This window comes from Poromitra crassiceps, assembly GCF_964638095.1.
Source record: "Poromitra crassiceps genome assembly, chromosome: 7".
NCBI classification, from domain to species: domain Eukaryota; kingdom Metazoa; phylum Chordata; class Actinopteri; order Beryciformes; family Melamphaidae; genus Poromitra; species Poromitra crassiceps.
This window is the reverse complement of record NC_139628.1, coordinates 31,663,704-31,678,648: the sequence shown is the minus strand read 5'-3', so window position 1 is coordinate 31,678,648 and position 14,945 is coordinate 31,663,704. Positions and strand designations below refer to the sequence as shown.

General features: G+C 44.0%; 1 protein-coding gene across 3 annotated transcripts; it reads right to left on the bottom strand.

Moving 5' to 3' along the window:
• Nucleotides 1-311: 311 nt before the first annotated feature.
• LOC310780083 (uncharacterized protein) lies at nt 312-11,495 on the bottom strand. Of its 3 annotated transcripts, none has more exons than XM_083640629.1 (8): nt 11,407-11,495; nt 8,376-8,417; nt 7,299-7,556; nt 6,944-7,189; nt 6,616-6,750; nt 3,622-3,708; nt 1,805-1,856; nt 312-1,272 (listed from the first exon to the last, which is right to left on the bottom strand). In XM_083640629.1, the coding sequence occupies exons 1-8, from the start codon at nt 11,435-11,437 to the stop codon at nt 1,266-1,268; spliced, it is 858 nt and encodes a 285-aa protein (XP_083496755.1). In that variant the 5' UTR covers nt 11,438-11,495; the 3' UTR covers nt 312-1,265. The 3 variants fall into 3 exon arrangements, with proteins under 3 accessions (XP_083496755.1, XP_083496756.1, XP_083496757.1); XM_083640630.1 differs by having other exon boundaries at nt 3,622-3,705; XM_083640631.1 differs by lacking the exon at nt 6,944-7,189 and having other exon boundaries at nt 7,428-7,556.
• Nucleotides 11,496-14,945: the final 3,450 nt, after the last annotated feature.

Genomic DNA, 14,945 nt, shown 5'->3' with positions numbered 1-14,945 from the left:
AGCTGCAGCCACACTGATCCAACAGGAGGAGGAGACATTGATGTCTGAGAGGTGTTTTGGAAGGTCATGTGTCCTGTGGCCTGTGTGTTCCAGCAGGCTACTGTCTCTGCACACCTAAGATGCTGGCCCTTATGGCCTCTCCTATGACAATTTCAACCTCTTTGGAATGCAGACAGTTATAGTATTTAGAAACGATGGCATAGAACACAACAACACAACAGCTTAACATGGGCCTTACATTCAGCAAAAAAAAAGACGGAAAAAAATGAATATCCGAATCCGGGTCCGGGTCCAGCCCTAGAAAGCACCAGTGCATGTCAGTCAGGTCAACGATAACAATATCCACTATCACTGTCCTAAAATAATTAGAAACAACTGAAGGAATAACATTACTTTTTTTGGACAACGTTTATTGGATATTTACATTGCATCGTATGTTGTAGTCTGGTCGCTGTAAAATCCTGAATTGTATTCCAGTAGGCTATAGCCGAATCCAAAACCGCAGAAGCTGGCTGAGGATTCCCTCTGCTTCTCTCTCATTTGTTGTGTGTCCTCATTTTGTTACAAAGGAAACAAAGCGAGCAAAAACGTTGAGTTGGAAAAAGTAGTAATTGACCACCTTCCAGCAGACAACTGAAGGTAAGTTTTGGTTTGTTGATGGGTCGTCAGACTATGCTTTCATTCTGCCCTTCCATTTTGGCCTAAAGATCAAGATTCAAGATTCAAGATTTTTATTGTCACTCCATGGTACAAGTGTCACGTGTGAAATGCTTGTGCTGTGGACTCCGTTTACAACATAGTACAAATATAACAGGGCATATGAGTGCAAAAACAACAAGAGACACCACAAGCAATAAGGCAGTATAGTGATAAGACAAGTCAGAGACAGTGGCATATTCACTGCACATAGGTGCACATGTCATGTGCATACTTTAGACGTGCTTAAACATTTTAAATTCGACGTATTTGACATACAGGTGCAAATAGCATATACCTTATTAAACATACAATTAAACATGAGACATACGTAATGGTAGCAGCTACAGTACGGTACAGTACGGCTACCTATCAGGTTGGCTGGTGAAACTGCAGAAGCTCCTGGTGGACCTTTGGGATGCAGCAGCCTCATAGTGTCTCTAGAGAAAGAGGAGAGTCCCTCTGGGCTGCATCAGCTATTATTCCTGTATTGTGTTCCAGGATGTAGCTTGGCCCTAAACCACAGAGGTTGGCTGCCTGGAGGATTCCCCCCTGGCCTCGGGGCATTGCTAATACCTGGAATGAAATCAATCAATTAATCAATCAATCAATCTTTCTCTCTCTCTCTCTGTCTCTGTTTCTCTCTCTGTTTCATGCCCCACATCTTCAAGTAGCTATTCCCCAGTGACAGGGAAAATTTTTAATCACATTAGCCTTTATTTTGACAATCACTAGTGAATATATTCATACACATTTTCATTTAAGTTACAGATAGTTATTGTGCATACATAGACAGACGTCATATTTAGATAGCCTGTAGTGCACATTTGCAGCTCACACTGTACCCTGTCACTGTGTCACTATATATATATAAATATAGTGCATCTCTTGGCCAAGATCTGTGTTAAGTATTTCATTTAAGATGACTTCTGACTCCTGGCTCCATCTTTTTGATCACAAGTGATTTTTCTTCAAGTGCTTTGCTGTTTACCTTTTGGATGGACATTTCTATTCTATAACACCAGTGTTGGCAGGTATGAGAGAGAGAGAGAGAGAGAGAGAGAGAGAGAGAGAGAGAGAGAGAGAGAGAGAGAATGCGGGTGTGTACCTGTGTGTCTTCACATCAGAGTAGATAGTGTCTGGATCTGCTGAACACTTATCTGAAAAGCAGAGAGAGAGAGACAGATACTTATGTGTGAGATATACACACATAAGTATTTGTTTTTACACACGCACACGCACGCGAGCGCACACACACAAACACACACACACACAGTTAGGGCCCTATCTTCGTACGACTATTGTTTGCGCTGCCATTTGCGCACCCTCTTATGCTATCTTCCCTGCGTCTTAAGCTATCGTCTGCCTCCTCCATCCAGTTTTGCACTGGAATCTAAGCGCAGACACAGGTGTAGGCGTGGCCGAGGCGTGTCCGTGCGCCTCTTAGCCTACCATCTGCTCCCGCAAGTGTCATTTTGCGCTCTGACGAACATACCGTCGCTATGAATTCCGAGCGTATAAACAGAGGTTTGGGCGTTGCCCATGCCAAAATAGGCATTCCAGCGCAATGTGATAGAAAAAAGGGCCTTGGATGCTCTCAATTTTAACGCCACCAAATAGCTGGTCTTAGCGCAAAAAAAAACACTACGCCAGGTGTACGCCTGAGCGCAGACAGTATTGTCCGCGCAGTGCAGGAAATCCTCGCTTGGCTACATTATGCACGGCACGATGTCACTCTCTCTCAAAACACCTCGTGCGCGGACACACACTTCCCTCAGAATGCCACGTTGATTTTCAACTATAGCCTACACTGCAGAAAAAAACATCCCTTGATTTAAAAATCAGAATTCGTTTGTCATGGTTTTGTGCCAAAAAGTGATTTGCGTTTTGAATTGGATTACCAGGGTGAACGAGGGTCTGGCGGGGCGGGAGTCTGTGTGTAGCCCAGAGAGGGGTGCTTAAGTGTGGGGTGCGCAGGTTCGGCTAGTGTGCCGGGTCCTGGAGAGGGGTCTTCCCGGAGAAGGTGGGAGCTGGGCCGGGTTGGCAGGCTGGGTGTTGGGGGGGGGGTTGGTGCACTGGGTGTCTAGGGCCGGTCATGGAGCTCACAGGGTGTATAGGCAGCGCTGCAATGTGCGCGGTCCCACGGAGCGAAAACAGTTTCTGACAGCAAATCACTTTTTGGCACAACACTGGCCAGTAGGCTATACAGTAACCTCTCTCCCTGCACCGGCCAGTAGGCTATACAGTAACCTCTCTCCTTGCAATTGCACCATGCAACAATAGCTTAACCCGAGTGGACAATTCTGGTATAGACCATTGAAATAGGCTAGAATTAAAATCTCACACATCCCTACCCTATTAAAAAAAAGAAAAAAAATTAATATGTATGTTATAGCCTATATGTACGAAACGTTTAATTACAGTAAGCGCACACTTTGGGACATGGGGATATTCATTGTGTAATTGCACGGCAGCCCTTTGTGTTTCAAATGGATCGTTCCATCAGCATCAATTTTCGTTACGAATCCGAACTGGTTCATCCTCCAATTCTCTTCCCTCTCTCTTCCCTCTCTCGTTCTCTCCCCTCTCTCTCTCTCTCTTTCTCTTGCTCTCTCTCTCCCCCTCTCTCTTTTCTCTCTCTCTCACTCTATCCCTCTGCTTGCACTCAGCAAGAAAGAAGCTGCTGTCACAGACGTGATGGCGGTGACGCTGTGGCTTTTAAGGGGAGTGATCACACAATTGTGAATACTGTTTTGGGCATAAACACGCCTATGGAGGTTTGCGCCGAGATGACGCGAAGCGTAGCGGCCCGACACGCCCACAATTAGGGCTTTGTGCGGCGCTATTCCAGCGCAAAACGGGCGCCAACGTAAAATTCCCGCCGTTGCGAAGATAGGGCCCTTACAGTGCAGTTACACATCCTACCTTCCCTCTTGGCTGCCTGTCTGATGATGACATCACCATAGGTCACATCCACTGGAGGAGGTGAAGTCTGTCTACTGCTTTCTGCTGCTGATAGGAGAGGAGGAGAGATCAGTTTTCAATACACATGTTTACTATTAATAACTGTAATCCTTCATTTTACAGGTGCCTAACGATGTATGAACTATTTCTAATTAGACAACAAAAAATAAAATAAAACATATTACACAGTAATATGACTAATAACTGATACAACAACATTTGCGTTCATATAGTACATATGGGCTAGTGGAGTTGTAAAGTGAAGCATGTTTATTGTTGGAGAAAAATATAAGTTCCATTGGCATTTCCTAATCAATAAGCTATATTTGCATACACATAATTATGCTAAGTTCCATTGGCATTTCCTAATCAATAAGCTATAAGCTATAATTGCATACACATAATTAATGCTATGAGTCATTGAATATTTGCTGGCCCATGACATCTCACCCATAGAGAGGACTTCTCCTTTGCTGAGACCTTGGTCACAGTGCATCGAGTCCCATAACAACTGATAACTCAGGCCAGACAGGAGCCTGCACGACACACACACACTCACCCCCTCCTCTCTGCCTTTTCCTCTTCCTCTCTCTCTGAGTATAAATCTATGTTACACTGACAGCCATTTGCTGAATATTTGACTCTGTACATTGATCAGAAATGTGTACATTGAGATTCAAGCCCTCTGACAATATACATATTGCAGAGAATGTTATGGTAATAAATATACTTTTATGAAGACATCTTCCTAGACTCATGGCTTCAATTTATTTGGTTAGATAAGCTGTTAATTATCACATTTAGCGGAGATTTCTATAATTCAATAATTCACAAACTGTCAGCTTCTGTGGGAATGCTGTATTGGGCAAGACAAGAAAGACTGAGTCACTTATGAAAGTGACGGCGTTAAGGCCCTGAGGACTTTATTGCCGTGGGCCTTTCACTGCCTCACTCATTGCTTGACAAAGATCCTGTGAAGATCGAAATGTTGCAAATAAAAAACCATTGATGGAGCCTCAGTGTGCGGACTTTATCTTTTTGTTATAGTTACCTTTTGTCCAGCACCTCTAAGTTTTTTGGATGTGCGCATATTTGTCTTTTTCACTAAAACCAGGAGGAAGACATTCCAAAGGTAGGAATGGACTTCAATACCTGCGGTTGTTATTGATTTATTTGTGCAAATATGCTTGCTTGCAATACTTTGTGAGTGGACAGAAGGGTGTATCCAGGCTCTTGTCTCTGGGTGTGTGTGTGTGTGTGTGTGTGTGTGTGTGTGTGTGTGTGTGTGTGTGTGTGTGTGTGTGTGTGTGTGTGTGTGTGTGTGTGTGTGTGTGTGTGTGTGTGTGTGTGGTGTGTGTGTGTGTGTGTGTGTGTGTGTGTGTGTGTGTGTGTGTGTGTGTGTGTGTGTGTGTGTGTGTGTCTGTCTCACATACTGTATGCGTGCATTACGTGTGAGAGAGATGAATATTGGTCTACAGTGACCCCATTATAAGGCTTAGGCGCAGCACCCAAGCAGTTTTGAGCTCCATGCACCTAAGCCGAATGAAGGTCACTGTATAAGATCAATGTGGAGAGCATCAAAACTAACTAAATGAGTTCCCAGATTTCTGATTAAGATTCAGATTCATTTATTAAAGGACTGCACAACAAAGTCGGCAGAATTTGCTTTCGGTACAGCATAATAATGTTGGCCTTCTTTAGCAAGTTTTGTCTTAAAGCTTTTGGGGTGTTTGTTTATTACCTGCTCTAGCTTTTCCAACTTTTTGTACATACACACATTATAATAATAATAATGGTCTAAAAGTATGTGAAATTGCCTTTTTTATGTTAAACTTTCTCTAATGAGGACCCAAATACATGCACACTAGGGCTTACAGTATATTGATTGTGACTTGTATTTGGTGCCACAACAGTCATAATTGATTGTTGATGCATTATTGTACGCAGTCAGTCAGCTTCTTTACTTTGAGAACTGCGGCCCATCATGATGATAGGTACTGAAATAAAATGCATAAGTGTTATACTAATGATGTGGTAGCTGGTTCTATAAAACTTCACTGTCTATCCACTGTGAGGCAGGGCCCCCAAACTTATCCTGCTTTAGGACCCCAGATGTACAGGGGAGGCCCTGTGTGTGTGTGTGTGTGTGTGTGTGTCTGTCTGTCTGTCTGTCTGTCTGTCTGTCTGTCTGTCTGTCTGTCTGTCTGTCTGTCTGTCTGTCTGTCTGTCTGTCTCTCTGTCTGTCTGTCTGTCTGTCTGTCTGTCTGTCTGTCTGTCTGTCTGTCTCTCTGTCTGTCTGTCTGTCTGTCTCTGTCTCTGTCTCTGTCTGTCTGTCTGTCTGTCTGTCTGTCTGTCTGTCTGTCTGTCTGTCTGTCTGTCTGTCTGTCTGTCTTAGACTCTGTCTGTCTGTCTGCTCAGTTATCAGTGTGACTGATGTGGAAGCAGAATGTGGAAGTGTGGAGGAATACATAGATGAGTGAGTCTTACAGTGAGAGATAAAAGCAGAAGTGGCAGTTCTGCCAGAAGAACGGTTTCACACCAACACTCTTTGCCATCTGTACTTTGCCAGGCTGTCTTCAGATTTGCTACAGACATTTACAATCTAATCTTAGAGTAGCCTATATAGCCTGGTTTGCTATAGTCTTAACTCTGAGCTTACCAAACATTTCATGTTTTGCTTTTAAAGTTTGAGTTGCAGTTGACTGTTTAGAATAGGACTCCTCAAATGATGGTTGGTTACCACTAACTTAACGATTGTAGATTAAGCCCAATGTCCACAAGATGCGGGGCGGCAAAAAAACAAAACACGCCTGTTTGTTGGATCCCACATGCTTCTGACAAGATTACATGGGTGTGGGTCTGTTGTGGCAGCTGCACAGAACCGCCACAGCTGGTGGACAAAGGGCGTCTAGTTACAAATCTATTGCAACTAGAGCAGTTTGACAGGTTGGGTACCTGCTCGTTTCTTCCAGAGCAGCAGTCCTCCGATCAGCAGCAGGACCAGTAGGACCACAGACAGCAGCGCTCCTACACCTTTGAGGAGTGGAGGAGAGTCTGTGGAGGCGGAGTTGGGAGAAGGAAAGGAAGAGGCTGAAAGAGAGGAGAGAGGAGGAGAGATGAGAGGTTGTAATCTAGAAGGACGGGCTGGAGGAGAAACCAGGAGAAACTCCTTCAGTAAAGTGATGCAGTTTATTATCTGGTCAGTAAGTCATACTTAAACACAACTGTAAAATAATAACTGTCATGTAATATCACCCTCCAGGAGGTGAATGAGTGTCCTGACCTCTGACAGACAGCCAGCTCTCTGGAGATCGAGCACTACCAATATAACACTTGTAGGAATCTGCATCTGACTGTTGGACGTTACTGATGGTAAACTCTCCTTCAGACCCGGCTCTAATGGCGCTGCTATTCCCATTTCTGTAGATATATGGTGGAAAGCTCGAGGAAACTTTGGTTCTACAGCGCAGAGTGACATCACTTCCCTCCATCACAGGAAGTGCAGGAATATCCAGGATCACAGAGCCACCTGAAAAACACCGGGAGACACAAGCAGAGTCATATAAACTTAGTCCAGTTAGACCTGAGCTCTATATAGACAGAGTTAGCCCAGTTAGCCCAGAGCCATAGCTACTTACCAGGTACAGTGATGTTGACCTCGTTGCTTCTGTCTCCCTCTGCAGTTTCACACCAGTAAACTCCACTGGATGATTGGGTGACATACAGTCTGCAGGAGGTACCATTAAACATCCCAAAGCCTTTTTCACCTGCACACTCCTCAGGTCCTCGTCCTCTCCTCCTCTTCACCTTCGATCCGGCAGAACTCCGCTCACAACTCAGAGAGACAAACTGTCTTACACTGAACTGCTGTCTGTTGGGACTGACATCCAGAGAGACTGGAGGAGAGAGGAGGGGGACGAGAGCGAAACATACATAATGAGAGAGGGAGAGGGGGGGGGGGAGGAAGAGACAGAATCAGAGAGAGATAATAACAACAACAATAATAATAATAATTGTTGTTTTTGTTGTGTTGTGTTGAGTTGAGTTTCTCTGGCTTGAGCTGATTTATGTTTATGTGGGCAATAGAGTACTGCAGGGATAACGTATTGTTGTAGGCTTTTGGTGAAATGCATGAAATGAGGTCTGTGGTTAACAAAGGTTTATGGGAGTGGTAATTTGTGTTCAGCAGGATAACCTTCACAAACGAGGACCACTTTTATGACTTTTGAAACATTTTCTGAAAAATGCTTAAAAAAACACATTTACGCTTCAAAAGTCATAAAGGTGGTCAAGATTTGTGATTATCCTGCTGAACACAAATGACCACTCCCATAAACTTTTGATAACCACAGACCTTATTTAATGCATTTAAGTGAAATCCACATTCTAAAACGCATAGCCCTTTTCCGCGAAAGAACTGAAGTGCTATTTCCGTACTCATTCCTGTGGTATTCCCTGTGATCTCCCCAGTGTTGTCACTCGAGCAATTCTGATGTCAACAGTGATGTCACTTGTGCAAATGTGATGTCATCATCAGTGATGTCACTCAAGCAATGGTGATGTCATCAGTGATTTCACTCGAGCTTGTGCGCCGCCACACGGAACTGCAGAGCGAACCGGGCCACCTCATTGTAGTAGTAAGATTAGTGTTATTTATTTATTTATTAGAGGTGATTGTTGGTGGTTGTTTTCCGTGGAACAGTGTTTCAGCTCACCTGTTGACTCAGTTGGACCAGACAGCAGCAGCTCAGCCAGGTCTGCAACAGCGGGAGGAGTCAGATGTGTAAAAGTTATCACGTATGTAACAGTCTGTTGTTGTTCAAACAGCAGCGTAACTACCATATGCAGGGAACGGGACTGCATCAAGGCCCGGCGTGCTTGGGGCCCGGTCGCCCGGCTCGTGTGTGGCCGAGCGTCGGCCGGGCCCCTGCTGTATATTGCAGCGCGTGCACCGGGCCCCGCCCAGCTTCTTAACAAATACATATATATAGTAATCCAATTTCACTGGCCCAGCACTGCACTGGGCCGGCCTATTTTTATAGAGGGGTTCTCCCCCTACTGGCAAGTGATTATAGCATGGTGTGAGAGACGGACCTCCCCTCTGCTCTGCTCAAAGTGGCCTGTTCCATCTCAAACACCACGGAAGTTCAAACAATGTCCTTGCACGTCAATATCTACAGGTAAAATGGATATAAAACAAAGGTCTTAACGTTAGTCTAACGCGCCTTTATATTTATAAAGCCTTTATGTTGATGGCCATCACAAAGGAGATACTTTATTTTTCATTCGACACAAACTGCATCATTGAGAACAGCGCACTGATGTGCCCGTCTGCTTCTGATCTGGTAGGACATGCGATTGATATTTGATATATACATGCCTTTGTCAGCAGCGTAACGAGTTGTCTATGTGCTGCTGCTGATTATGTTTTAATCTGTGTCTGGACTGGTGTTCTGTCACCAAAATGTGTTTTTAATCTGTGCGTCTGCCTGGTCGGTGTGCTGTCACCAATATGTTTTCATCTCTGGTGCGCCGTCACCCTTTTCATCTCTCTGGTCTGGACAGGTGCGCTGTCACCCAAAATGTATTGCCTGTCAAGGTGCGCCGTCACCGAATTTTACAGTTGTCATCTCTGTTATGGTGCGCCCACACCAGATTTTGTCAGTAGCCTATCAGGGCCCGGTTTGACCATCTTGCATCGGGGCCCGGGGCTGACTCGTTACGCTGCTGTGTTCAAAGTCATCATATTTAGTAGTTCAAAACTCAGCAGGATATTTTTACATGTTGAATCTCCTGAACCTCCTGTAGACTGAGCTTTTTAGCAGGAAGTGATGTAGGCTGGCAGGCAGACAAACAACCTGCTGCTCCTCCAACATGGTCCCAGTTTAGAGCTCAGGCCAGCAGAGAAACAATAAAACACTATTGATTGGTCTGTTGTTCATGATCTAATATTTGCCAACAGACTCAACAAACTGATCCGTAAGGCCAGGGACATTGTGGGGCTGGACCTGGGCTCTCTGACTGCGGGGTCAGAGAAGAGAACGTTGTCCAGGCTACGCTCCATCATGAACAATGACTCGCACCCACTCCACGACGTGCTAGTCAAACACAGGAGTACGTTCAGTGAGAGACTGATTCCACCTAGATGCAATACGGAGAGGCACAGGAAATCATTCCTGCCTGTGGCCATTGGTCTATTTAATGCCTCTCTTAAAAGAGCACCTCGGAGACGCTCAGTCTCCCTGAGACTGAGCCAGCCGATAGGTTAACTGTGCCTGGCTGAGCCACGTGTAACGTATAGGGCAAGCCGACAATATAAATCACGTGCAATATGTGCAATATGTGCAATATGTCAGGTGCAAGAGCCAGATTAACACCCCCAGGGGCCCCGGGGCACTGAAGCTCCCAGGGGCCCCCCTACCCATCGTCCGGATGTTTGGATGTTTTTTCGCCATATTTAGAGGAATATCTAATTTTAAATTAACATTAGTATTTTACTGTTATGTTATTATTCCGTTTCTGAGATTCAGTTTCTCACTCAGTCATAGGCGATTCTAGGCTTTGCAAGGTAGCACCAGCAGGCTGAAGATATTAGCCTGACTGGGGGGTTTGTAGGGGGGGCTGTGCCCCCCCTGGACAAAGAAATTTTGTACATTTTAAAGTAAAATGCATGAATCTGATGCACTCTGAGAGCAAAAGGAAGAGGCTAATCTTCACATTAATATCCTCTTCACTGTGCTGTGGCTTTACAATGATGAAAAAATAATTGACATTACATTTCCAATACAAAACAGCAGAGGGTGCCGCAGCACCACAAGCACCCCCACTTCCCGCACCCCTGGTCACCACTTGCCCACAGGCATCCAATGAGACTAAATCATCAGACTTAATCTTCTTGGAAACACATTTTATTTGTCCTGATTGGTCTTAGATTTGTGTCATAGTTCTGTGGAGCCCAACATGAGCCCGACCAAAAAAAAAAAATTTTTTGGAGGGCCCCTTGACCCCGAGGGCCCCGGGGCACCTGCCCCGGTTGCCCTATGGTTAATCCAGCCTTGGCAATAATGATAATTGACACGGAATGTACACTATACTTACTCTACGTATTTGTATTTTGCTACTTAGACATTCTACTTATTTTTTGCTTTTTGCTTCTATCGCATTTACTAGTTATTTATGCTATGTTGTGTTTTTCTGCTTATTTGCTTAATATTGCATTGACTACGGTTTATTTTTATTTTATTTTATTTTATGCTATGTGTGTTCTGTGAGCGAGCTACTGTAACTTGTCCCAATTTTCCCCTGGGGATCATTAAAGTCTTTCTGATTCTGATTCTGATTCTGATTGAACTCAGATGATGTGACTCTTTTCTAATGTCACTTTACCGGAGTGGGGATCTTATTTTAGGACCAAACTCTTAATACTAAGTTAAGAACCAATAAGATTAAAAATACAGCGCTACTATATAATTTATCAGAAATGATAGACATAACGTGAAATGTAACTGATGAATTCCATTCCATAACAGTAACTGTACAATGTAAAGTAACTTCTGCAAATTATAGCTACTGCGCAACAATGGGTTATGGCCGGGCACTGACAGAGGTGCTCACGTCATTTTTTTGCAAGTCCAAGTCAAGTCTGAAATCTTTTAGCTAGAGTCCAAGTCAAGTCTCAAATCTTTTAGCTAGAGTCAAAGTCAAGTCCCCTAATCTAATTATATCTAATTATAATCTTTTACTTACCGATGATCAGAAAGATAGATGCAACCTTCATGCTGACTGGACGTGGTATGGCTCTCTCTCTCACCCCCCCCCCTCTCTCTCTTGCTCTCTCTCTCTCTAGCTGAGCCTCGCCACACACACACACACACACACACACACACACACACACACACACACACACACACACACACACACATGCATGCACAGTGTGAAACCAAAAGAAGGAAGCCTTTTCTGCTGTTTCCTCATTTCGCGCTCAACACAAGACAACCACATTCATACCTACTAGATCTGTACTCGCTGTAACCAGATCCATACCCACTAGATCTGTACTCACTGTAACAGATCCATACCCACTAGATCTGTACTCGCTGTAACCAGATTAATACCCACTAGATCTGTATACTCCCTGTAACCAGATTCATACCCACTAGATCTGTACTCGCTGTAACCAGATCCATACCCACTAGATCTGTACTCGCTGTAACCAGATTCATACCCAATAGATCTGTAGCCTACTCGCTGTAACCAGATTCATACCCACTAGATCTGTACTCGCTGTAACCAGATTCATACCCACTAGATCTGTACTCACTGTAACCATGATCCATACCCACTAGATCTGTATACTCGCTGTAACCAGATTCATACCCACTAGATCTGTATACTCGCTGTAACCAGATTCATACCCACTAGATCTGTACTCGCTGTAACCAGATCCATACCCACTAGATCTGTACTCGCTGTAACCAGATTCATACCCACTAGATCTGTACTCGCTGTAACCAGATCCATACCCACTAGATCTGTACTCGCTGTAACCAGATCCATACCCACTAGATCTGTACTCGCTCTAATCTGAATTCACCTTATCATTTGCCCATATCAGGACGCTTCTGCATAACGTCATTTTGTAATCATTATTCCGTTTTATACAAGTTTTAATATTTTATATAAGTAGATTACTCCTACCTTTATCATTTTTAGACTTGCCAAAAAGCTGTTTTCAAGCAAAAACAAACAAACTGTTATAACATTTTAATATTTTTTCCGAACATAACATTATATTCCAAATATGTGACCAGTTTATCAGAATAATGCCTATTTGGACATTTTCACCGAGCAGTGAGGAGTGCTGGCTGTGTGACCAGTCGGACTAACTAGTATCTGTCAACCCCTACTACTGGCAGTGACACTGTCGACGTGCTTTTGTTATGCCGACCGGATACAGCCATCAGCTCCTCGCAGCAGTAACGCTATGAGCATGTAACTGAAGTTGGTCACACTCGCTGCAGTGCAACTGCTGAATGTTGCCAAACTTCATTCATAGTTTACAGTTTATCGATGTTTACAATGCAACCGGCTGGCTAACACTGAACCGGACGAAAAAATACAACTGCGTCTGACACGGAAGAGAAAAAGTGGGAGGGGCAACATAAAGTGAATAGATCTACACTGGATGTAGCCTGAGGGGGTCACTTTGTGTTGAAAAGTAATGGACGGGCTCACATGGAGAGAGTAAAACATGGGGGGAGTAAAACATGGAGAGAGCAAAACAAAATAATAGTCTTCAACATATCAAGGTCAAACAGCATTGTGGGAGTTTGAGTTGTCACCTAGAATGAGTCAACACTGCTCTAACTTGTCCAGTGAGGTGTTTTGGATAGATGACCTCCTGCACTGTTTAACACTCAGTGTGCACAGTGTGACATGAACTCACACCTCTGCCTGTGCAGTGGAAGGACCATGGCACCGCTGGGCCAGAAACACACACACAGCAGTTATCCTATAGTAGCCTAAATGATTGAAAGATTATAGAAATATATAATAGTGTGTCTGTGTGCTGTGAGCAGGCCTCCTGAAGAACACCATTTCAATTGGCATCTGTGACATTCCACTCCCAGCCGGCTGCCAGCCACGATCCATATCTTTGCCAGATTAAGCAACGATAAAACAGAAACCTAACTTAGTCAACTTCACTTAACATAACAGATTCAACGGCTTAATAAACAGTATTAGGCCAGTAGGGGGGAAACACCTAACCGAGAACAAATTGATACACAAGGGTTTTCAATGGATTATGTTACCATTGGGCATGTTAAATAACATACTAAATGTTTACCAAAAGAGAAAATTCCAGAAAGGGGTCATTTTTAAGATGGCTGCTGCAGGGAGCTTAAACATTCTATATCTCAGTTTACTATTCAACCATCTTGTAGATTTTTTACTTTTCACTTTTAATAAATGCCTTCAGACAGACCTTTTTATGTATTTGGTGTAGTCTGATGTCAAACAGCAATATCAGGCTATTTTGGCTTAATTGTTGAGTCTATGGGATCAAATAATATAATCATGATCCCATAGGCATGCAGGAATTGAGCAAGGGTGGCTCCTTATTCCAAGCTTTGTCTGGTGGGTGGCCCACAGTCTCAGACTTTGAAAACGCCTGCTCTAAGCCTTTGTTCACACCTGCAGTGCTTAACAGACGCAGAGCTGAAGCTTAAACCACGCTGAAGTTGGGCTCACGCTTCACCGGTCACACCAGAAGCACTCTGTTTGCCTTTTTGGCACGTCTTGAACCCGCCCACATCTTCCATTGACTTCATGCCTGGCAGAGCGTGCCTCGAGCATGGCACGCGCGCGGCTGATGGTGTGAACGGCTTCGCCTGTTAACAAGGACGCCAAAATGAAACTTGTGGGTTCAGCGTATAGTTGAGCTTAGGTTGAGGTTGCTTCGGCGTATGGTGTGTGCTATAAAAAAAAAAGAGTCTCTGATTTGAGGTGACAAACCCGTCCAGAAGAAGTTCATGTGGCCTGTGTGTTTCAGCAGGCTACTGTCTCTGTACACCTAAGCTGCTGGCGCTCCTGTGCTGCGCTGCCCACAGCGTCTCCTATGACAATTACAACCTCTTCTTGGGAATGCAGACAGTTATAGTATTTAGAAACGATGACATAGAACACAACAACACAACAGCTTAACATGGGCCTTGATAGAGAATGAAATTCCACAGCCAAAAGGTAAACAGTGAACCACTTGAAGGAAAACCAGTTGAAATGAAATGATGGAGCCAGGAGTCAGAAGAAGTCGTCTGATATGATGTATTTCACATAGATCTTGGCCAAGAGATGCACTCTTGTATATTCACGGATGGATACACAGGCTTACATGAAATGAACAGGAAGTCACAGACATTTATACGACCCACATCAGGTTACATCAGCCCTGCCACATATTTTGAAGGCATTCTGCAGACATGACGTTGACATAATGGCAGGGATTCTGTAGACAACCTAGCTTTCTGCAGATGACCTAGCATTGTTCTGGCCCTGCAAAGAGCACCATGACAGGGCTCCCTGTGAGATAGGAATATGGTGCCTGTCTGTCTGTGTATGCACAATAACTCTGTGTATTAGGCTAACTATGTGTTACTTAAATAAGAAGTGTATGTTATATGAATATATTATGAATAACTAGTGATTGTCCAAATAAAGGCTAATGTGATTTAAATTTTCCCTGTCAGTCCCTCCTATTGTTACTGTTTCAAATGTAACAACAAAAT

Bases quoted from the DNA above. Each gene is read 5' to 3' on its own strand.
- LOC310780083 (XM_083640629.1), bottom strand. From the start codon at position 11,437: ATGAAGGTTGCATCTATCTTTCTGATCATCG. The intron at 7,190-7,298 runs GTAAGTAGCTAT...GGTGTTTTTCAG, and splicing joins GGTCAACATCACTGTACCTG to GTGGCTCTGTGATCCTGGAT. The intron at 1,857-3,621 runs GTAGGATGTGTA...TCTGCTTTTCAG, and splicing joins ACAGGCAGCCAAGAGGGAAG to ATAAGTGTTCAGCAGATCCA.